This window comes from Cololabis saira, chromosome 11 (genome assembly GCF_033807715.1).
Source record: "Cololabis saira isolate AMF1-May2022 chromosome 11, fColSai1.1, whole genome shotgun sequence".
In the NCBI taxonomy this organism is placed as follows: Eukaryota; Metazoa; Chordata; class Actinopteri; order Beloniformes; family Belonidae; genus Cololabis; species Cololabis saira.
The window spans coordinates 23,492,128-23,516,671 of record NC_084597.1 but is presented as its reverse complement, the minus strand read 5'-3'; the positions used below and the strand labels follow the sequence as shown (position 1 = coordinate 23,516,671).

Below are 24,544 nucleotides of genomic sequence, written 5' to 3'. Positions count from 1 at the left end.
CCACCCCAGCTCAGTTTTAAGTTACCCATTTTAGTTAAGCTCATGCTAACAAACATGATGTTAAATACATTTTGGTCACATTTGTCCAAACTTGTGGTTGCTATGGACACAAACACATGCAGCCGGAGCTGAAACGAGGACTGTCAGCAGGTCGACAGACCGGGACTCGGACCTGAGCCACTTGATATTTGGGCTGCTGCCACATGGACTGAAACCATGTGAACTAACCGCCACCAATAAACGAGGGTGTCTGGACAGTTTTGGTCAGAATGGCATACAGCTCACTTCCAAGACTGCAGGTTCCTCCCATTTGGCAAAGCAGACCAACAACAGACCAGTAAGATTTAAGCAATTTATTGGTTTTAAGAGAAGGTAAGTGGTCCGAGTGTAACATGTACAGTACAAGTGTCATGTAAACTGAGGTGAAGGTCCCTAACACGCAATATATGAAGGAAATGTAAAATGATGAGGTCAGCAGGAAACCAGCGACGGAACACCAGACCAGGAAACAGACATGAAGATATCTGGTGCTCCCGTCGATCTGGAGATGGAAGATGGTCCCAGGGAAGCCAAACTGGGATTTAGGTTAGTGGGGGAGCTCGTGGGCCACCAGTTTGTAGTGGGCGCCGCAGGATGGACAGCGCTGGGGCTCGCCCTCATGAAGCCAGAACCAGACCACAGCGGTGTTGTCTTCCTCACCTGAGAGGAGGAAAAACGGAGCAGGTGAGACCTAAAAAAAACTAGCATATTGTGCATCGGCAGGTCACACTGACTGAAATATCTGAATTGGACCTGAAAATTCCAATTGGTGCATTTCTAGTTGAAAAGTTTAAGAAGAAGAAAACAAAAAAGGGACTTCAAATTAACTACTGCATCATAATTTAACTAATTTCGATTCTTCAAGTTCACATATAGGCATCTACACGTTTAAATTCTCCACTAATTCTGGATTATCGTGTTTTAACCTGTAGTCTGGAGCCTCCTGGTGGCTGTAGGGGGAACTACATCTGCAGAGTCTGGAGCCTGGATCTCAAACCATTCAGATCTGTTAAGATCCTTGACCTCAGTCCAGTACATCTCCAGCTGGGATCTAACTAGAGTTTATATGCCTTAAGTTTTATTTTCTGTTATCAGTGAAGTCTTCCCCTGTTTGCAGCTCTGCTCCCTTCTGGATGTAGAAACACACTACCGTTTAAATTTGATGTACACTCTAATACCAGTTTTTATAATTTAATGACTGTCTGGACAAGCTGAGAGTTCTCAGAACTTAGATTTAAAAAGCTTGAACAATCAAAGTCCTTAAAAGGAGCACACTGGAAGTCATTACTTACAGACACATCCCACTACCCTCTTGTTGGTGATGGAGGGAACTAGGTGAGGGTCCACCTTGGAGCCAGCGTAGGCCTTAGGCTTCATCATGTTGTAGGGATCCTGCAGAAGGAAGAGGGGAACGGTGAATGCCAGGTACCGCACCTGAGAGTTTACCTGCACTCATCTGTCAACAATCAATCAGGTCTCAGTCTCAGATCAGCATGGATGTTGTCCATCACTGCTCGGTGCTAGACTTGCTCTGTAGCTGACAAGAAGGTGCTCTGATTATTTCCTTGGAAGATATTTGTGTCTGTTGATACAGAAAGTAGAATGTTGCCATGTTTGTTTGAATCACTATGGAAGTCCTCCCGTGTATCTGGGCGTCTTCCTGTGTCTGGCGTGTTTCAATCACCATAAACCAGACCAGCTGTTTTTTAGTAAAACACCTGAAAATTCCCCCGTTTCAACCAAATCAGTTGTTAATTAATGACTGAAGAAGCCTAATTAATTCGCGTGGAGCCAAATCATGTAGCTCCCGGTTGAGCAGAGAAAAAGGATGACACCTAGGACTGTGCGATTAATCGATTTTAAATCTAAAATTGGATTTATTAATCAAGACAATGTTAAAAAAAGGAAAATCGGAAAATCGATTTTCCTTTTTTGCAGCTGGCTGCATGCGTCTAGTCATCTTTGTTTGGTCAAGAATATAGTAAATGTTGTCACTTTACTAAACTCAAGGAGGATTTACAGTATCTTTCAATTGCACTTCATTCCCAATAGGGAAATGTGTTTGCTATTTTTCTTTAAAAATAAAGATAAAATATTTGAAACAATTTATTCCATTGTCTTTTGTACTTTTACCAAAAAAAAAATCAAATCGAAAATCGGGTTTTCAGAGAGAGAGAGAAAAAAAAAAATATAAATAAAAAAATCGGGATTTTATTCCCTAATGACACCAGACCAATCAATGAAGATCTTTATGAGAAAATATCAATATCATTGAGCAGAAGTGTTGGAGAACAAAGTTTTTTCCTCAGAAAACTGGTGTGAGTTCTGGTTTTTGATTCAATTTGGGTGTTTCGGACCCTGTGGTTCTGGTTCAGATCTATCACCATCATGGAGGACCTCAGCTGTGCTGGTACTCCAGCTGCTGACCAGTAGGTGACTACAGGTAACTAGTTCCTGACTCGGAGTCCATCCACATCACTCTTCATCTGAGAAGCTGCCACCACGTCATTCCTTACATTTGTTTACTCTAAATGTGAAAATAAAAACAAATTTATCCTGACACTATGGCTCAAACTGATTAACAAAAAACTAAGTCAACCGCTGGTCTGTCATTAGATGAAAGAAGAGTTTACAACAATTGTTAAGGACCAAAATGAATCAAGAAAAATTGATGTTTGATGATAAATCTGGATCCTGTCGTGAATAAAACGGTGATTACAAAGAAATTTGAATCGTCTTTACGACTCAGACACAACGTTCCTCTTCAGTGACGGTGTAGATGTGGTTGCTGCAGACAAATGCCAACATTTTAATTTTATGTTAACACAAAGTGTCTTACTGTTCCGTCTTTCATGGCCTTCATGATGATCTTCTCCATTCCGGTGGCCTGCTCCTCATCCGTGGGAATCCCTGAAAACAGAAACACACGTATGAGGCACAAAACCATAACCAGGGTTCCTCTCAACCAGATCCTTATTTGAATATTTGTCTCACAGTAAATAGCCTAAAAATGCCATTACACCTGATAACACACATCACTAAAAAGGTTAGGTGTTTTTCCCACGTGTTTCAATTGAACTTTCATTTGTGTCAAGCAAATTTTAAGTTCTAGTTAAGTTTTATGTTAGAGTTTTGGCAGTGTTCAAAATAAAATTATGAGACCTGCTGTATTGGAGCACATTTTCTTTTAGTTAAAACTGTAGCGGGAACAGATGTTTAGAGAAACCTATGTACCGGGTGAAGGCTGATTTATGGTTCCGCGTTACACCAACGTGGCAACGTGGATTTAACGCGGAACAATAATTTTGGCTTTAGAGGGGGAACATATAGGAGAACGGACCAGAAAAAAATATAGAGTGGATTAAAAATAAAAGTTAAGCACTGAGCTACATGTGTCTCCGTCTGGGCCATTGCAGACTCATTGCCTGAGCACGACATGTTATAAAAACCAAACATACCCGCCGGCCGCCGCCTCTTTCTTCTACCTTTTACGTGCGCTGCGTCAGCACGTTGTGCTGCATTAAATGTAGTCCGGGCGTAATACCTGCTTTGAGCTGGTGAAATTAAACGATTCCTCGAGGCAGAGAAAATTCCTCGATCATTTTTTGTAATGGAATTACTCAAATTATTCGAGGAATCGTTTCAGCCCTAAAAAACATACATATCTGCTGCAACGGACATGAGCATTATTTAAATTTTGACTTTGGAAGATCTGAAATTCCAAAATCACAAACTTTGGAATACCCCCCCCACCAATAAATAAATAAATCCCAAAATCCCAATTAATTATCTTGGAAATCTCACAAAACTGCAACCTATGTGAAAACCAAAGCGTCATCCAAAGCTTTAAGACTTAAAGAGCATATTGCAGGTTAGAATTTTTTCAAAAATGATACCTGACCTTATGTGAAAATGACTATGTGAGAAGTTAATGTAGGATTTAATATGTTTTACAAGACATAAGGGCACTTATTCAGAGGAAAAAGTGGCTGATTTTAGCCAAGCTCGTACAAACGCTCTTTTTTTCGAACACAGCGTCATATGACGTCACGCCAGGGAGCAGTCTCCACAGCTCTGCCCCATCTGTATGCCCAGACCCCGTACACACGTAGCCGGGTATCTGCTAAACCCAAGATATTTTCCTACGTTTGGACCTGTCATCCACATGAAAACACAAATAAACGAATGTTTAAAAAAACTCCGGGCAAAGGGAAGATTTTTGAAAACTCCGTTTATGTAGATGCGTGTAGACCTGGTGTAAACAGAGACAACCGGAGTTTTGCGTTTTCGAACGTCACATTATGCTCCAAAACAACAACAAATCTGCTCTGAGTCTGACGTCTAACGTGCGACCTTTGTTTACTACAGTTCTACAGATGATCCACCATCTGTTCTCCAAGCTATTTATTAAATAAATGGTCTCTGCTCTTGACACCATTACACCGACGCGGAGCCTACGCCGTAGGGTACGCGGCGACGCGCAGCAGGGCTGCAGCAGGGCTGCAGCAGGGCTGCGGCAGGGCTGCGGCAGGGCTGCGGCAGGGCTGCGGCAGGGCTGCGGCAGGGCTGCGGCAGGGCTGCGGCAGGGCTGCGGCAGGGCTGCAGCAGGGCTGCGGCAGGGCTGCGTCGGTTAACGCGGCAGCTCCGCGGTGGGACCATGGATCTGACACGGGGGGAGTCGAGCTCGTTTCCCGAGAATGAGACGCGGGTCCCGGGAAAGCTGCGCAGCCCTGCTGCAGCCCTGCGTCGATTAACGCGGCAGCTCCGTGGCGGACACCGGGGGGAACTCCAGCTCGTTGCCCGAGGAGGAGGCGCTGATCCCGGGGTAACTGCGCCGCGGAGGCGGCCCGGAGTCCGGAAGACCAGATGATCTACAGGTCTGTGCTTATGAATGTGGTCGAAAAGGCAGATCTTCGGTTCTGTGTGGAAGGTTTTTTTTTTTTTTTTTAACAACGATGTAATGTGGATACAAATTATTTTATAAACGAAGGGAGGGGAGTATTTGGTTTTAAAAATACCCGGCTATTTCGGATGCTTTTAAAAAAAAAAAGATAAGATAATAAGCCTGTTTTCTGTTTAGAAAGTACAAACGTAGACAGATTACAAGTACTCACCCGTTTTTAAGGAGTTATTTTCGGAGTTTCTTTCGGGAGCACGGGCGGGTGCTGCAGTGAATAAAGGCGGATTTATGGTTCCGCGTAAAATCGACGGCGTAGCCTACGGTGTAGGGTACGCAGCGCACGCAGCGTTCGGTGCGTCGCCGCGTAACCTACGCCGTAGGGTCTGCGTTGGTGTAACGCGGACCCATAAATCAGCCTTTTAAAAAGCGAGTTTCAGCTGTCAATCAAAAGAACGTGGGGGGACTAACGGGTTCTTAGTCATATTGGTGTGAATACACATTCACAACCTCTTCAGTGTCACAACTAACATTAAGATCCATTATTTTTCTTATTGTTGAATTCACCGCGCTCCCCAGTGTGACGTCACTCCCGGTTCAGCTTTTTCAGATGCGGAAGTAAAATACTCTCACAAAAACAACTCCAGAGGTCACTGTAGTATATATTTATGCGTATTTCAATGAAAATTCAGTTCCTACATTATTTTCCTACAGATTGATTCACAGGGGTCTCCAACCTGCAATATGCTCTTTAAGCTCAATGAAACAAATTCCCAGATGAATCGAGGCTGACCTCGACAACCGCTACCAGGTGTTACCAGGTGTTACCAGGTGTTACCAGGTAGTGATGCACCGATTGTTCGGTAACCGAAATTGTTCGGCCGAAAATGGCAAAAAAACACTTTCGGTGTTCGGTGGAATAAGTGGGAAAAAAACCGAACAATTAATAACGGCGTTGCAAAATAAGGAAATAGACTGGCCGCTCCGTCCCGTAACGCACTACATAAATCGTTGGCCAACTAAAAACTAACCCCATAAGAATTTTACCTAACATTCACCAGGAGGTGGAACCAAAACAACATAATGCTGGGAAATTAAACATTTTTCATTTTTTTATGTTCAATAAATATTTTCTACCTTGTAATTTTGTAAAAGATTTTTTTCTTTGAAAAGCATGACTAAATCAAATGTATTTGATTTATGCATGGTGAAAAAATTGGCAAAATAAATGAAAAACTGCTGAAGAACCATGTTCGGTATTGTTCGGTATCCGGCCAAATGTTTATTATTATTTTCGGTTTCGGCCACAAATTTTCATTTCGGTGCATCACTAGTAACAGGCGGTACCAGGTGTGCACGCTGACCTCGGGCGCCCCCTGGTGGCTGCAGTTGAGGTCGTATAAAAAGGAAGCTTATGTTATAGCCACGTTTAAGGAATAAATGTACAGTATTCGGTTATTATTAGTGGAATCCAGTTACAGAAACACACATTTACCAAATATTTTTGTTAATAACATAGTTTTTTCCTTAATATTTGTAAAAATAAGGTTTGACCTCTCGCCATTGAGCTAAGCTAATGCTCCTCTGTCATTCAGGCAACAGTTTTCATGTTAATTGTGGATCAGCCGAACTGAAGGACTTCAGCCTGGTGGCAAAGAGCAGAAATAAGAGCCGTCACTCTCAGAGAGAGTCAGCAGAACCACAGCGTGTGAGACAGGAGGGCGGGTATCGACCTTGTGTCGCCGACTCTCCCCCCGTAAACGGGCCGCGATGTGCGGCTCCAGGACTCACCTCCAGCAGCCATGCCGCGGGACAGAGCCGGAGCCCGGGCCACCCTGCAGCTGGCCGCGGCTCTGAAGCCGGTTCGGAGGAGTAACCTTGCAGCCATTTCGTCTTCTGAGATCTGAGTCAGCCGGTGACGTAGTTCCTCTTCTTCTACGGTCTCAAACAACCGTTTCCGCTTCCGTTTCTGCGTTTTTTTTTTTACAAACTTTATTCCACATTTCAAAATTGCAAATTCCTTTGAGGAAACGTTAGTTTGCAACTGAAACATAAGTTCACAACACAGTAGCGAATATGTAACTATACATTTTTTCCAAGATGATCTTCTAAAATTAAAAAATAAGAAAATAAATAAAATAAATCAAATCACAAAATAAAATAATCACAGGGGTTGACATTTCAACAAAAAAGCGTAGCTTAAAGAGCAAGAGACTCTAACATGGTTTCACATAAATCATTTATAGACTGATTTTCTTTTGAAAGTACCTTAATAGATGTTATATAACTTTTTATTTCGTTTTTAAAACATACTATGGAGGGGTTTCTGCGGTTGTGCGTGCCTCCCAAACCATCTAACTAATAATGTTATTTCATTTGGATTTGTTTTCCCCAAAAATGTATATTATTTAAAACTAAACCAATTTTCATTTATTGGAAAAAATAAAAGTTAAAAGTTAATTTGTTTGTTATTATTATTATTATTATTATTATTATTATTATTATTATTATTATCATTATTATTATTATTATTATTATTATTATTATTATTATTATTATTATTATTATTATTATTATTATTATTATTATCATTATTCCACCGTAAACGTAAACGTGAACCTATTTCTGTGAACTTGTCTGAGGGATTTTTCCTGATCAATAACAAATTCAGGCTCATAAAACTAGAGGCCGAGCTGTAAAAAGGATATTCGGCACATTTTTTATTTTTACTTCATAACGAAGTAACACATATTTAAACATTATGCAAAAACTAGCTAAATAATGGATAATATCGTGACAATGACAAAAGATAAAAACCTGAAAAAGTCAAACTCCAGGGGGCGCCATAAATGTGAGAAGTTTAAAAAGCGGCTGAAGAGATTTACACCAAACCCAATATCTTCTCCTAAACCTCATAAAACGAATTATGGAATATAGTTGTGAATGGGAAGTGGGCATGGTCAATGAGCAAATTAAATCTTCCCCATCTTCACATTTGGAAAAATCCCTAAAATCAGCCGTTTGTGCTACAGAGCTGATATTTCCAAGATATATCCGTTAATAATGTCAAACATTTGATACACTCTAAGTTTTACTCGATAGAAATGTCACTCACTCTGTTTTGTCAGAAGTATGCAAATTAGCTCAACAAATGTATCTTCATGACAGGTTATGCCATTGACACCAAACTTGCTCCAGTCATTCTCCTAATAGTCCTGGGCAAGTCTGTTAAGTTTGGTAAAGTTTCATCAAAGCAGCAGTGTACAGCAATCTTTTGTATTTTGACTTAATAGACTTAACATATTTTAACTCTGTAAATATCACTCTGAGGTGAACTACAAAAAAACTACAAATGTCAAACAGAGTTCCTATCATGTGTGAATATTTTTTATGAATTTTAAGCATCGTTGTTATTTTCTGTGAATATTAAAACATTTCAGCTATGAGGCCAAAAATCATAATATGATTTTTAATTTCTCAAACTTTTCTGAGGGCTTTTCCCTGATCATTTTCAAATTTTGGCTCATAAAACTACAGTACGAACTTTAAAAACAATATTCAGCTTATTTTTTAATTTTTGCTTTATAATGAATTCTCGCATTTTTAAACATGCAAAAATTAGCAAAATAAATATTGGCTAAAATCTATCATTCTGAGAATGACAAAAGAGAATGACATGAAATTTAATGGACCTAGTCCAGACCTCAGTGCTGGACACCTGTGCCAATTTTGGAAAACATTCAACACCGGCCTGGCTGACACAGTGTTTAAACTAAGCGGCCCTTGTACTGAGGCTACAGTCCTCCTGCAGCGGTCGCAGGTTCGACTCCCGGCCTGCGGCTCTTTGCTGCATGTCATCCCTACTCTCTCTCTACCCCTTTCATGCCCACACCTTGAATAAAGGCCACTAGAGCTGCAAAAAATCTTTTTTTTAAAAAAAGGTCCAACACGAGGGTGGGGGGCACTATAAATATGAGTAGTTTATATCTCAAAAACTGCTGGACAGATTTGCAACAAACTCATAAGCATCTTTTCCTCTACATCTTAATATGAATTGTTGCATAAGGTTGTGATTAGGGGGTTAATTAGGGTTAATGAGGAAATGAATTTTCCCCACATCAACATTTTGAAAAATTCCTAAAAATTATCCTTTTGTGCTAGGAAGCTAATATTTCTAAGATATATCTGTTGCATCATCCCAGTGTTGGGGACCTTTATCCCTCCTAAGCTTATATTATTCATAAAATCTTTTTTAAAAATCCAGTTTGTCCTCATGAGCTTAAATTGTCAGGATCCGGTGATGTTAAATCCACTGTTTTTGGCAATTTATGTTCTTTTCAGGTTCTTTTACCTTTATGATGTGTCAAATGTCATCGTACAGGATTTGATAACATTTTGTCATTAAAATGCTAAACATACTTTCAATACAGAAAATATCAGTCTGAGGCCCCTCTTTAAAAATATGTTGCCATTCCATCGGCACAGGGTGTCTTCTACATGTGTTGCTTGCCACCACCAAGAGTGGGCAGGGTTCTTTTTTGAATGCGTAAAATTACGTATTTTATGGGCGATGAGTATGGGTTTATAAAAATGAGCTTGATGGCACCACCTACTCCATGTTTGTGGACAAGCCCCACAATATGCTTTCACCTACAGCAATGACATTTATGTGTCTATTTTATCAGACTAAGACCTACAAAAAAGTCACTTGGACCCATGCTCTAACTCACACAGGAAGTCCGCCATTTTGAAAAGAATGTAATTTTTCATGTATTTTAGTAATTTCCAGGCTTTGTACTTTAACAAACTCCTTTGGTGTCATTGTGCCCTATTGAAGAAAAAATTTAACGCATCGATATAATCACAAATTTGATATATGCTAACGTACCACTCAAGATAGTGAGACAGAATTGCGGGCCAATCATCTCACACCTCTTTACAGTTTTGGCATAGAGTTCATCAATTTGCAAAAATCCGTAATACATTTTTCAGTTATTCTCCAATTTTTCAAAATCATTAATAGTCATTTAATAGACAGGAAGACGATTTTCTTTCCACATTGGTATAGTGGTGTTCGTACTCTCCAAGATATCGTAGGGCAACAAGGTCTTCGTGAATTCCAAGATTTGCAAAGAACCTATAACCTCCCGAGCACTTCTTTCTTTTTTTATTTGCAGCTGCGTGCAGCAATACAAGGTGTCAAGGTGTCCCGTGAGACACTAATTTGGGAGCTGGGAAATCGGATATGTGGCACTAAAGGTAAAAATTGCATTGTCTCTGAGCTCTATAAATGTATAACTGACCACTCATATAAACCTTTATCACTTAAGGCTGAGTTATGGTTCTGCGTCAAAACAACGCCGTGCCTACGCCGTAGGCTACGCGTCAACGTGTACCACTCGCCGTCACTGACGCCGTCACTGACGCCGTCACTGACGCCGTCACTGACGCGTACCTCCCAAAAATTGTAACTACGCATCGAGGCGACACAGACCAAATGCAGACCGAGAGGGCTGTGATTGGTTCGCTTGGTAGCAACGCATTTCCAGTTTCCGGTTTGAAGCAGTTGTGAACTTTCAGCGCTCTATTCTTTGTGTATGTGTGATTTTTTTTTTTTTTTTTTTTTTTTTGCACAATAGTTGTCCTTATCTCTTTGATTCACTGTGACCGGAAAAAGTCGGATAAACCATTCAGGAAAAGATCGCGATCTAGCGGTCATAGGGGGTTCTGCACCGCGGCGAAATGAAGTGACGGAGAAGTCCGAAGGGTTCACGACGGCGTCACGGTGACGGCGTAGGCACGGCGTCGATTTGACGCAGAACCATAACTCAGGCTTACGTAGAATCTGGAAAATGGACCTTAATATTTCTACAGATCTGAATTAGCATACCATATGGTCAAATATATCTCTTTCATCCAGAAACCCTAATCATCAAATGATTCACTATAAATTTATCCACAGAACATACCTCACACCTCAAAGATTACAACAAATGAAACTGAGAGATAATCCATATTACGACTTCTGTTCAGACAATACCATTGGCGCCTTTCTTCATATGGTTTGGCAGTGTCCGGAGGTTAATAGATTTTGGGAAAATGTTTCAAGCATTATGTCTAACTCACAGTGTCTGCTGTTACTCAATAACACTTCCTCTTTAGAGCTCACCACCAATGAAAGGCGTCTTCTGCTAGCTGGTCTTACAGCGGCTGAAAGGATGATTGCCTGCCGGTGGAAACCACCACACACACTGTCTGTGAGGGAGTGGCTCTCTTCATTCCGGGATACTGTACAGTTGGAGCTTGCAACAGCATGTTTACATTATGCCAAAGCACAAAACATTATTTATTGGTCGAATTTACTGAAGAAAATCAGTGCATTATTATAACCAACCCTTGTCAACTATATTTTACCCCGTCCCAAGGGATGTGGTTGATAAACAATGGCAGGTAAAAACTCCCCTAGTGGGAGAAAAGCCTTAAGCCAAGCAGTGGCAAGGAAAAACTCCCCTTTAGGAGGGAAGAACCCTTGAGCAGGACCTGGATCATAAGCGGGGGCCCTCCTGCCGAAGGCCAAACTGGTGTGTGAACAAGTGGCGAAGATGGCGTGTGGCCATCTTCAGTGACGTCATTAACAACTTTACAGCAGAAATAACGTACTTAAACTTTGAAATAATGCACTTAAACTTCGAAATAATGTACTGAAACTTTCAAATATTGTATTTAAACTTTCATAATGTACTTAAACTTTCAAATAATGTCCTTAAACTTCGAAATAATGTAGTGTTGCTTCAATTTATTGTATTTGGGGTAATTTGAGGACAAAAAGGTCCTCTAATGTACTTAAACTTTCAAATAATGTACTTAAACTTTGAAATAATGCACTTAAACTTCGAAATAATGGACTGAAACTTCGAAATAATGTACTTCAACTTTCAAATAATGTAGTGTTGCTTCAGTTTAATATATTTGGGGTAATTTGAGGACAAAAAAGTCCTCTAATGCACTTAAACTTTAAAATAATGCACTTAAACTTCAAAATAATGGACTGAAACTTTCAAATATTGTATTTAAACTTTCAAATAATAATAAATAATAATCAATTTTATTTATAGAGCGCTTTTAAAAGACCTCAAAGACGCTTCACAGACACAAAGATAAAACATCGAAATCAAGAAAAATACAAACATGTGAACATCACATCACTGTCTACATAAATGGTTAAAAACTTCACCAAACCTGAATTTCTTATTTTATTTCGTTCTGGGTCTTGCAGTAAATATTTCAGTCACAATATATTGAAAATGTTTCTGAAGGTAGACACTGGCTACTTACATATGACTAAATGTTTAAGGCAAATACTGAAAATATTTCATCCACAACTAAATGAATGAAAAATACATTTAAAAAGAGAATTCCTAAAAAATAAATAAACCAGTTTACCGGTAATTTAGCCAAATGGATGAGGTTTGTTAAGAACATGGCCCATTTTCCTTAGTTGTTTTGTCAGCACTTCACCTTCCAGATCACCAACTCCACTGACATCACAACCCAAGACAACAATTTAATTTTAAATCCAAAACACAAAACTTTACAACCTACTTCACTCGTCAGTTAATAATGTACTTAAACTTCGAAATAATGTACTTAAACTTTCAAATAATGTAGTCTTGCTTCAGTTTATTGTATTTGGAGTAATTTGAGGACAAAAAAGTCCTCTAAAAACCGATGTAAAAACATACATTTCTTCACTTTTTTTTCTCAAATATTTTAACATCCAGAAGAAACAAACACACTGAACTGGAAACCAATGTTTAATTATATAACACATTAAAAATGTCACTTTGTGTTTTTGGCAAACCGTTGATACGTACAGATTTATTAAGGCCTCGGTGTAACCTGTCGTACTGCAGACGTCCCTCCGCTGGATAAATAACACTGTAACAGGGGAGGAGGCGTCTCCAGGGAACCCTGGTGGGACGTCTCCGGGAGCTTCATCTCGGCCCCCACTTGATGTTGGTGAGGCCCTGGAACTGGCGCTTGAGCGCCTGGCGGTCGGACCAGTCCGAGTCCAGGCAGTTGTCGTCGTCGGCTGCCTCCAGCTTCTGAAATGGCAGGAGGATGAGGGTCAGTGTTGTTTTCGTCAACGATGACGAAATTATTACGCTGACGCACTTTTTTTTCATGACGATAAAGAGACGGTGACGAGCTTTACAGAAGAATATCTGATAGCATTTGAAGCCGGTGAGAATATTAGGGCCAGCCAGGCAGGAGAAAAATAAAAATCATATTTTGGAGGAGGAAGATTTTTTTTTTCATTATGCAATTGGACAAAAAAGTTGAAATGTCGAGAAAAATGTTGAAGTACAATTTTGAGAAAAAAGTCGAAATGTTGAGAAAAAAGTCGAAATGTCGAGAATAATGTTGAAGTACAATTTTGAGAAAAAAGTCGAAATGTTGAGAAAAAAGTCGAAATGTCGAAAAAAAAGTTGAAATGTCGAGAATAATGTTGAAGTTCAATTTTGAGAAAAAAGTCAGAATGTCTAAACTAAAACCTTTTTGAGTTTCCATCAACTAAAACCTTTTTGAGTTTCCGTAGACTAAACTATCACATATAGAAATTACTGAAATGTGACTAAAACTAATAATAATTTTCGTCCAAAAGACTAAGACTAAATCTAAAATGGCTGCCAAAAACAAGACTGGATGAGTGAGAGGTCTGTGAGGGGGTTCTGTTTCTGCCGGGCCGGGCCCACCTTCAGCTCCTCCTGCCTCCGGTGGTACTGCAGCATCAGCTGCTTCTGCTGCTGCTCGGTGATGGGGGGCTCCCTCGCCGGCGCCCCCTGCCCCGCCTGAGGGGAGAGGGGCGGGGTTAGACGGCTCTCAGTAGCGTCACGGACAGGTGAAGCTGAGACAGGTGAAGCTGAGACAGGTGAGCGGTAGTGATGCACCGAAATGAAAATTTATGGCCAAAAATAATAATAAACACTTGGCCGAATACCGAATAATACCGAACAATGGTTCGCAGTGTTTCATTTATTTTGCCAATTTTTTCACCATTGCATAAATAAAATAAATGTGCAGTGAAATACCTGCCAGTTACAATTTGTCTTACTGTATTGTATTTTTTCTCATAATCCTTTTTAATTTTCTGTTTGATTGCATCATCTAACATGCCGTTATTAATTGTTCGGTTTTTTCCCCAATTATTCCACCGAACGCCGAAAGTGTTTTTTTGCCGAACAATTTTGGTTACCGAACATTCGGTGCATCACTAGTGAGCAGCCCCCACCTTCTGGATCTTCACCACCAGCTTGGTCTTCTCGTTGGAGCCGATGTAGTCCTGCAGCTTCTTCCCTCGCTGCATCTGCTTGGCCGCCCACCAGAGCTGAGCCTCGTCCTCGGGGATCAGCTGCAGGGACGCCTGGGGACGCAGACGGAGGCAAGAGATTCACATGAAAAAAAAAAATACAAATAAGATAAATAAATACGGATCATTTCAGGTGTTACAGGAAACCAGATCATTATGATCATAATTATTATTATCATAATTATTATTATAATCATTATGGCCGTCATAATAATAATAATTATTATTATTATTATTATTATTTTCATCATTATTATCATTATAATCATTATTATCCTAATTATTATTATGATCATTATAATTATTATTATCATTATAATAATCATTATTATCATAATTATTATTATAATAATCATAATTATTATAATCATTATTTTTATAATCATTATTATCGTCTCTATTATTATCATCATCATTCCTATGATAATGATTATTATTTTAATCATTATTATCATAATTATTATTATTATTTTTTTATCATTATTATCATCTCAGAATATAAGTGATCCTCTGGCGTCACCTGCGTCCCTGAAAGGTCCTCCTGGTCCTCAAACTCCATCCTTACGGGGTCGTGAGGAGGGAGGCCCATGGGGTACACGATCATGACGGCCCCTCGGAGCTGGTCCAGGGCGTCCTTCACCGTTTCCATGGTAACACAGACGTTGGCCTGGACTTGTTTCTGCAGGAGAAGGAACCTTTGTAAGATCTTAGCAACCAGAGATGATCAACTCTGTCCATCAACACTCACCTTGGAGACGCTGGCCTTCGCCTCCTCCACCGTCCTCATCAGCACCTCTTTCATCTTATCGGTTGGAGCTTGCGGAGCAGAGCGTAGAGGACAGACGGAGTTTAGGTTAATATCTTTAATCTAAGTGATCATTACTTGCTTTTACTTTACTTGAAGATTTTATTTTCAAACATGCATGATAAAAAACAAAAAGAGTACAAAAAAGTAAAAAAACAGAATACAAATCTCTCTCTCTCTCTCTCTCTCTCTCATATATATATATATATATATATATATATATATATATATATATATATATATATACAGCACTACATATAATAATAGTTCACGGATCCACCAACATGTTCCAAACGGAGTAGGATTGAAGTAAACACTTATCCAGTCCTACCTCTGAATCTTACATACATTCTTACATATAACAAGAGTTTCAATAAACTTACTTATTAAACACGCATACCTACTTTAATAACTGTTCTATACAGTGATGTAATACTCAATTATATGTATATATAAATATAGTAAAAATCAAAGCAAATCAAGGCAAACAAAAGAAAACAAAACAAACGCCCAGCATTTAGTTGTGCTACTATGTATGTATGTACTAATAGAAGTAATTATAATGCATAGTATTACATTATCATTACTTTACTATAATACTACAATATAATAGAGAACAATAGACAGCAATGGTATAACAATATACTTGAATAACTATATAAGAGTAGATATGCTATATATACACTGGTTCATATATTTACTTCCTACCTATTTACTTCCAATTATACATAAAAATTAAAGTGGCAAGCAGTGATGAACGGGCCCTCGCGCGTGCAATTTTCACCCATAAAGATCAAGGACTCAAAACTAAGTCCGATGACACCACCCATGACTCTTTATGTCAAACCATTAAAAAAATATGGCAGATAATAGGAAATATCAAATATCGACCGATCATAAGAATTTTTCGCTAGACCTGGCTTGCGTGCAAAGTTTGGTGACTTTTGGGGCACGTTTAGGGGGGCAAAAAGGCCCTCCTTTCATCGGAAGAAAAATAAAAACGAGAAAAACAACGAGAACATCTCCTGATAGATAGAATAGGGCCTTCGCATTGTAAGTGCTCGGTCCCTAATTACTATAAATCTATATATCGACATATCTACATATAACTATAAATCAAGATATAGATACACAAATACGGTACGTATAATACAACGCAATATATCCATATACGTACCTACATATAACATATCTATATATCTACATATATTAATAAATGTACATATCTACATGTTTATTTGCATTGATTTTTTAATAGAATGTTTCTTTGTATCTTTTTTTAAATGGTGATATGTTTTGACTTTGTTTTAGCTCCATGCTCACTCCGCAGGTCGACATGCAGAAGCTCTTCAGTGTTGTGCGTCTGTTGAGAACTGACCCGTGAGGTTGTAGCCCCCCTCTCTTTCAAAAACTATCCCCTATATTTGTCCCGGGAATGAATTATTCTTTGCCTTGAACATTAGTTGTGCTGTATTGAAACTGATAAGATCCAGAAATTTTAGTGATCTGGATTGTAGAAATAATTGATTAGTGTGATCCTGGTAACCTGCGTTATGTATACTGTAGTTCTCATTGCTCTTTTCTGCAGTAGCACAAGGGTTGGAGTGAGCTTTGTATGTGTTCCCCCAGACCTACGAACAGTAACTTAAAGGGGACCTATTATGAAAAACAGGTTTTCTCTTGCTTTAACAAATATAAAGTGGTCTCCCCTCAGCCTGCCAACTCAGAGAAGGAGGAAAGCAACCAAATTCTGCAGTGTCTGTACAGCCGCCCGGATGAGCCGCCCAGTGTGATGTGGCTTCTATGAACCGTTCAGATTCTGCTCGTCGTTACGTAACGACGGGAGCGATGCGTGAAACCACGCCCACAAGTAACTCCGCCGGCCGGAGCTTCCGCCATTTTTTCATAGCGGTGTTTCACGTCATTCAGGCATCCAATCAGCACAGTGCCTCATTATCATAGCCTCTAGCCCACTCAGAATCCCTCATAGAGAAGGAGGTTAGAGAATGGGAAGATAAAGACATGGCTTAGAGACTGAATTTCTAATTTATTCAGCAAAAACAATCAAAAGCTTGTTTTTAAGACATTCAAGGCCTGTTTAAAATAGGTATTAGACCCCGTCCACACGTAGCCGGATATCTGCGGATATCTGCTAAACCGGAGATATTTTCCTACGTTTTGACCTGTCATCCACACGAAAACGCAAATAAACGAAGCTTTAAAAAAACTCCGGGCAAAGTGAAGATTTTTGAAAACTCCGTTTATGTAGATGCGTGTAGACGGACACAACCGGAGTTTTGCGTTTTCGAACGTCACATTATGCGCCAAAACAACAACAAATCTGCTCTGACGTGCGCCTTTTGTTTACTACAGATGATCCAGCATCTGTTCTCCAAGCTATTAAATAAATGGTCTCTGGTCTTGACCACCGCTTACTGCGTTACACCGACACAGAGCCTACAACCGTAGGTTACGCGGCGACGCGCACCCTACGGTGCCCGCGGAGCCGCCGCGGAGCCCGCGGAGGTGCAGCTTCCCGGGAGCCGCAGATGATCTACAGGTTATGAATGTGGTCGAAAACGCAGATCTTCGGTAATGTGTGGATGCAAATTTTTTTATAAACGGAGGGGGGAAATATTCGTTTTTAAAAATACCCGGCTACGTGTGGACGGGGTCTTAGATGCCATAATAGGTCCCCTTTAAGTACGGTAAAACCAGTACATTGTATAGGATGAATAGTGCTTTATAGTTCAAGAAATGTTTTGCCTAGCTAAAACCGAGATACTTCTTCATAAACCAGGCCGAAGCGTGTTCCTCACCGTGGCCGTTCCTCCTCCCGATCTCATCCCTGCGAAACACCGTCCCTCCACTGGGGGAGCAGCGGTCCTCCCACTCGTCCTGCAGCCTGAGCTCCTGGACCTGGTCCGGGGTGAGGCCCTGCATGGGGGGGGGCAGCGTGACGCCGTGGTCGGCCAGCTCCGGGATCTCTGAGGGAGGCAGTGGCCACGGTTACATGATGTTTTTTAATTCTGAATGAATTATTCCGAATTAAATAATTCCGAATGAAACTATTTTCCTTCGAGTTTACATGGAAATAGTAATTCCAAATTGAGGTTTACATGGAAAACACGTTTGATCGGCTTTATCCAATTCCGCTTAAGGTCTGGGGGTTGGAAAGGTTCTGATTGGATAGAGGGGCGGACCGGAAGTTACGTCTACCGGAAGAAAAACTAACTTAGCAGCTTAGCCGCTACAGCTTTGAAAAGCTCACAATTTTGATGTTTCCTGCCATCTGTTCTTTTGATTATTTCCAGGTCCTCCAAGCTATTTATTAAATAAATCGTCTCTGCTCTTGACCACCGGTTACTGCGTGCTGCCATCTTTGTTTGGAAAACAAGCCCAGCGCGGAATATAAGTGTCATCGCGACACTTGGGGAACGAGCAGCGCAGAAAGACCGGAATTCATTTAAAGCGGAATGAGTTTATACATGATCGCGGAATTATTCTATTCGGATTTAAAATCGGAATTAAACCAGCCACTTACTTCGGAATTAAGTTTAATTCGGAATGGCCATTTTAATTCGGAATTAGGTGTCTACATGGTAATTTTTATTCATTTTAAAATCGGATTTAATTTTAATTCTGAATTAAAGAGGAATTAAACTTCCCATGTAAACACACTGATTGAGAACGCAGCCTTAACCTACGTGGTCTCATGTCCCGTTGGAGGTTGGATTTCTACTCCAGTGGGGGCCGTCGGGGCCAGCGAGTCCTGTTGGATACTTGGACACGGCAGTGCAATGCAGATTAATAGAGTCACACCCGGGACTGTTCATGTGATGACCAATAAGTGTCATCACATTAGATGGTGTTATTTGTGTTTAATGTTTTGGAATTGTCTATTTTTACTTATCCTTTCAAGACCCAATTTGGGTCTGATATTTCCGTTTTCACTCCAAATAACTTTGGTCTGTAGGTGGCAGTGCAGGACCATTTTACCTGTTTTTCTGCGTCCTATGTGTCTCTTGTCTGCAGGCTCGGTGTACATATACATATATACATATATATATATATATATATATATATATATATATATATATATATATATATGTATGTTGAAATAAGTGTTGGCCATGGCCGTTTTGGTGAGTGCAAACGTTTTATTTATTATTTTCACGTTTAATATATTTTTGTATTTATTTCGTTCATATCAAATCCACAATAACGAACTAAAATGACAAATACTGAAAACGGAACAAAAATCTTGCCCTTCTTCTGCAGTGTAAGTAAATAATCTAAAGCTGTGTGGTTGTAGTCAAAGCAGCAGGTAATAGAAAGCCGTGAAACGTCACGTTTTAACATGAAAACGTTGTTTCACAAAGAGATTTGTTTATTGTGTCGCTGTCGCCAAAGTTTGGCCGTCTTGTTTGTGTCTTTCTGATATTAAACTGTAATCTTGGTAAAGCTTGCATATTCTCTGCGGACTAATTTAATAAAACTTTTTGGAGAGATCATTTTAAAGACCCTTTTATATTGAAGTTTTGGCAGTAACATACCAGATATGTTTTAATTGTTGATGCGGGTTTGTTGATTTTGAAAATGCGTCGGATAACAGCCCATAATGCCTGATAGTGCTTCAGTGTGTTTCTAACTTCTCTCCAGTCCTGCTGGTATAAATGCTGCATGATGAAAGGTATTTATTGATTAAGTTGGACATCACTGAAGGCCTAAGTGTGAAATGCACCACCACTGTTTTACTCAGATGTGATTTCCAAGTTTTCAAGATACCTTTTAAAGTTTTTATAAGCAAGCATCAGATTTTGGATAGCTACTTTTCACCCATAATTTTTCTCCTCACAATTCTGTCTTAAAGAATAACAGGGTTATAACTACGAACAAGAAATCTCTGTTTAAATCTGATTGGCGTGATAACGGTAAATGTTTTATTCATGATTTGTTCCAAACAAATGGAATGTTGTTATCATATGATGACTTTATGAAGAAGTATAAGTTAAAGGTTTCATTTAACGGTTATAACGAGGTCTCTAAAGCAATTCCTGTACCTTTAATTAAACTTAACCAAAACCCTAGGCAATATTAATCATCAATTAACCCTTGCTTGCTCTCACTGGCAATTGTTAATGTATTACTACGAGATAGAAAATTGAATAATAAATTGGTCACTCCAGCCTTTAAACAAAAATATTTTGTAATTTGAATGCCATTATTAAAAGAGATAATGGCTAAATAATGCATTTAAAAATAAACCGTTTTCTTTCTATGTGAAATAGCCAATTCCACCTAAAGTAAAATAAACCCACTTCAAATCTCTCCTGTGGGAGATTTTCTGCATAGAAGATTTAAATTTTATTCTGATCCATGTGACTTTTGTTCTTCTGGAATAGAAAAAGCAGTTCATCTGTTCTTGTCAACATTTTAATGTCTTTTGGTCTGATATTCATAGTTGGGTATGACTTAAAATCTTTAATATTCCTTCTTTCACATCTAAGGATGTTCTTTATTTCAGGGACATTTTGGACTCTGATATTTTCTGAAGTCATTAATCTTGTGATCATTTTGAGTAAATACTTTATTCATACTTTATTCATACTTCTAAACTACTTTGTAGTATATTTCAAATCACTTAATTATATTTCTAATTAGAATAAGAAAACTGCTGTGATTCATCAAAACATTACTGTTTTAAATACGATGCTTAGCCTTTGCCATATTGTTTTTTGTCACAGCTTCTTTATTTTATTTTTCATTTTTGTGTTATTGCTATTATTATTATTATCTACAAGAGATTCTCACTTCACGGTCTGTTCTGAAAACTGTACATTTGTCAAACTTACTTCCCTGACTTGTTTTGTACACTATAAATGGCTTTTCTAATAAAGAAGAAAAAAAAAAAGATACCCGCGAACTACTAGTGATGTTGGATACCACCGATTACCTTTCCGATCCGATATTGAGTAAAATTCAGCCTGGTATCGGAGATACTGATTCGATACATTGTCCAAATACACCTAATGTGCCGGTAAAATTTTTTTAGATAGTTTAAGAATAGAAGACATCAGAGTCACTTATTTAACTATTTATTTTAAAGTCAGAAGTATCATTTTTTATATATATAATAATAATATATAATATTTATATTTTATAAGTATACTGAGGTAGCGGCCTCATTCAAGACCTACTATAAAAATTTAAATGAAAAAAAGTAGTTCCTACCAGCAGCGTGTCATTTAGACAGAATCTGAATAGTTTAGTTACTTTCCACCCTATTCCTGTTAATGATGTATATTACCATAAATGTAAAGTATCGATATTTTTATTTGAGAATCCATTTTTAGAGCATACAGATCTGGTATCGGAAGTATCGATACTTCAGTATTGATCCAAACATCACTATCACGTCCAGCTTTACTAGCTCATCAGGATTTAAATGTCGACCTGTTCGCGAAAACACAGACTTTTACCTGAACATATTCGGTCCACTTTAAGCCTGCCGTTGTATATGGCTGTAACCTGCTGGATGAGCGCATCCACGGGGGCCTGCACCGTGGTGTTGAAGAGAAACTGGCTCTCGTCTCCGCGTTTGACGTGTAGCTGCACCATCTTCACCTTCCTGGACCCTGAAAAACACCTTTACCGGTTAAATAAGACCTTTACACGTGAAAAAAGACCTTTAAATACGGAGAAACGACCTTTAACCATTAAAAAACACCTTTACACGTCAAATAAGACCTTTAAATGTTAAATAAGACCTTTAAACTTTAAAAAAAACCTTTAAAGGTGAAAAAATACATTTAAACGTGAAAAAAACCTTTAAACATTAAAAAAGACCTTTAAAGGAGCATGAGGCTCCTTTAAAAAATGAGACTCATTAGTGCCACGACGACTGTCGGGGTTACTGCAGCCAACAGCGAAGCCGGCACGGGAGAACGGGGAGAACGCGCATGCAGCGTCATTTGACGTCACATCCGCAGGACAGCGCGGGAAATTCCGGTCCGGAATTGCAGCACATTTTGCAGCACACAGCCTGTTCAAGTCAACGGAGAGATACACTAGAGGGCTCATTCTTTTTGGTTTGGAACGCTTCATCTGACATTATTACTAGAAAACTTAAAACATATACACATTTTTTTTTCATAAATCCTGCCTAGATCCTGCCTCATGCTCCTTTAAGTGTGAAAAAATACTTTTAAACGTTAGAAAAGACCTTTAAACGTGGAAAAATACCTTTAAACGTTAAATAAGACCTTTAAACGTAAAAAAATACCTTTAAATGTTAAATAAGACCTTTAAACGTAAAAAAATACTTTTAAACGTTAAAAATACCTTTAAATGTTAAATAAGGCCTTTAAACGTTAAGAAAAGGACATTTAAACGTAAAATAAGAAATTTAAATGTGAAAAAAGACATTTAAACGTTAAGAAAAAGACATTTAAACGTCAAATAAGACCTTTAAACGTTAAGAAAATACCTAAACGTTAAAAACGTGCTCTTTAATGATAGAAGATGATGCACCTCCCGCGGAGACAACAGTGTTGCCATGGCGACGAGGATGCGCGCGCAGCTCCCAGGAAGCTTCCAGAACCACAACAAAACACTCTAAAACTCGCTAATAGTTACCCACTGACACATTTACGGGCTCAGTTTTGTAGAAGACTGCGATGGAAACACTTACCTGCGCGGTAAAACAGCAGGTAGGGTCGCGGTTCAGGTGGATTTAGGATTTAATAAACTCCAGAGAGAGAAATTCAAAGCACACTGGACATGTCTGAATACTTCTTCTAATGATGTTTAACTGACGGCTCCGACTATGTCCGCTGTTCTCACCGCCCCCTGGCGGCGAAAAGCGGTACTGCTGCAAGTGACACGGACAGGCAGACCGTCACTTTTATAAATTAACTTTATACATACAAATCTATTGACATTTTAAATGATTCATTTACAGTTTCTTATTGATTTATTGCTGTTTTTCGGGGAATTTGGCCAAAAGATTGTGCATAAACAGGGTCACAGGGTCTTACGGACGTGGATAGATAGATAGTGTTGAATAAAATAATTCATAACTAAACTGTATATGCTGTCTCAGTCTCAGACTTTACGACATATCTTACATGGACTGTTGTTTTCACAATATGCAGATACTTTTAAATGTGAGAATAACATTGAAATATAACACTCATCTTAGTTGAGATAAAAGCATTTATAAAAGTGTAAATGCTTCATTTTGTGTTTCTTAAAGTGTCAGTGGGTTCTTTAAGTGGACTGTTATCTGTTGACAGACACCCATGCAGCGACTCAGATCATTATAAACTCATGTTAATATTAAACATTGTTTTTAGTATCATTCTGCCGGATGGAGAGAGTGGCAGTATGATGCAAAGACAAGATAAGAAGAAAGGAGCAGGTGATGGAGAGAGAAGGGAAAGCAGAAAGTGAAGAGAGGTAGGTGAACTCTGTTAAATGTTAGTTTGTCACATATTTCAATACAAAAACATTAGATATTAGTTGTTATTTCATTGATGACACATGCATTTGGAAAGAAGCTTAAAATGATGGCGGTCTGAAATCATGTGGTTATCTGTATGTAAGGGCGTCCAGTACACAATCAAGCAAAAAACAATTGGAGGTCTTGTCCAAAAAAGGTTTTTGGTGGTGGTTCCTGAACTCATATTTAGTGATCTGGACTAAACTTTGGATGTCCCCAACTGTTGGCAACGAATTTGTTTTGTTTTGTTTTTTTATTTTGGATCCCCATTAGCGGACGCAAAACGCCAGCTAGTCTTCCTGGGGTCCATGAAAATTAAAATACATTACATTACACATACATATATATACTTCCTATAGTACTTTACATTTTAAATGTATAAATACATAACTAAATACATAAGTAATTACAATTACATCACTCCATTAAACCCCCCCCACATCCCACCCACAACATCACTGTAGTGGTAACCATCACAACCTGCAACTACATTGAGCTGTATTTTCCACACAATAAATCAAAAAATGTATATCAAACATATATATTAACCATTGTTTATGTCTGTACCCAAAAATAACCTTTTTAGTTGCTTTTTGAAACTGTCTCTGCTTGTTGCTTTAGTTATGGTATATGGCAACCTGTTCCACTGTGAGATGGCCCTGTACATACAAGTTCTTTTCATTGCATTTGATCTCGGTAATGGAATAGAAATATGACCCCAGCTAACTTGTCTTGTCCTGTGCTCATGTCTGTTTTGGGAAAAGGTTATTTTTGAGTACAGGCAGTTTGGTTGTTTCGACAGTTATATTCCTGAATAATGTTAGTAAATTGTGTGTTAATCTGTCCTCTACTTTCATCCATGCAAGATCACTATGCACTCGGCCAACACCCTTTCTCATAGAACACCCGAGTGCAAGGCGAGCTGCTCTG

At 38.9% G+C, this 24,544-nt stretch overlaps 2 protein-coding genes across 2 annotated transcripts; both read right to left on the bottom strand.

Moving 5' to 3' along the window:
• Window positions 1-338: 338 nt before the first annotated feature.
• Window positions 339-6,883, bottom strand: LOC133454638 (cytochrome c oxidase subunit 5B, mitochondrial). The gene is made up of 4 exons (XM_061733360.1): window positions 6,728-6,883; window positions 2,879-2,949; window positions 1,332-1,431; window positions 339-699 (listed from the first exon to the last, which is right to left on the bottom strand). Exons 1-4 carry the CDS (start codon window positions 6,822-6,824, stop codon window positions 587-589), a joined length of 381 nt encoding a protein of 126 aa, XP_061589344.1. The 5' UTR covers window positions 6,825-6,883; the 3' UTR covers window positions 339-586.
• Window positions 6,884-12,040: 5,157 nt separating this feature from the next.
• Window positions 12,041-22,928, bottom strand: cfap298 (cilia and flagella associated protein 298). Its single transcript, XM_061733359.1, has 8 exons — window positions 22,805-22,928; window positions 21,594-21,749; window positions 17,931-18,098; window positions 15,055-15,122; window positions 14,827-14,985; window positions 14,229-14,360; window positions 13,693-13,788; window positions 12,041-13,041 (listed from the first exon to the last, which is right to left on the bottom strand). Exons 2-8 carry the CDS (start codon window positions 21,730-21,732, stop codon window positions 12,931-12,933), a joined length of 873 nt encoding a protein of 290 aa, XP_061589343.1. The 5' UTR covers window positions 21,733-21,749; window positions 22,805-22,928; the 3' UTR covers window positions 12,041-12,930.
• Between the last annotated feature and the right edge of the window lie 1,616 nt (window positions 22,929-24,544).

What these genes read in the sequence shown, in the direction of transcription:
- LOC133454638 (XM_061733360.1), bottom strand. Translation starts at nt 6,824, where the DNA reads ATGGCTGCAAGGTTACTCCTCCGAACCGGCTTCAGAGCCGCGGCCAGC. An exon ending in CCGCGGCATGGCTGCTGGAG is followed by an intron (nt 2,950 to 6,727) that starts GTGAGTCCTGGA and finishes TTCTGTTTTCAG; the next exon opens with GGATTCCCACGGATGAGGAG. An exon ending in GAGGGTAGTGGGATGTGTCT is followed by an intron (nt 700 to 1,331) that starts GTAAGTAATGAC and finishes TCCTCCTCTCAG; the next exon opens with GTGAGGAAGACAACACCGCT.
- cfap298 (XM_061733359.1), bottom strand. Translation starts at nt 21,732, where the DNA reads ATGGTGCAGCTACACGTCAAACGCGGAGACGAGAGCCAGTTTCTCTTC. An exon ending in CGAAGGCCAGCGTCTCCAAG is followed by an intron (nt 14,986 to 15,054) that starts GTGAGTGTTGAT and finishes CTTCTCCTGCAG; the next exon opens with AAACAAGTCCAGGCCAACGT. An exon ending in TGGTGGTGAAGATCCAGAAG is followed by an intron (nt 13,789 to 14,228) that starts GTGGGGGCTGCT and finishes CTCTCCCCTCAG; the next exon opens with GCGGGGCAGGGGGCGCCGGC.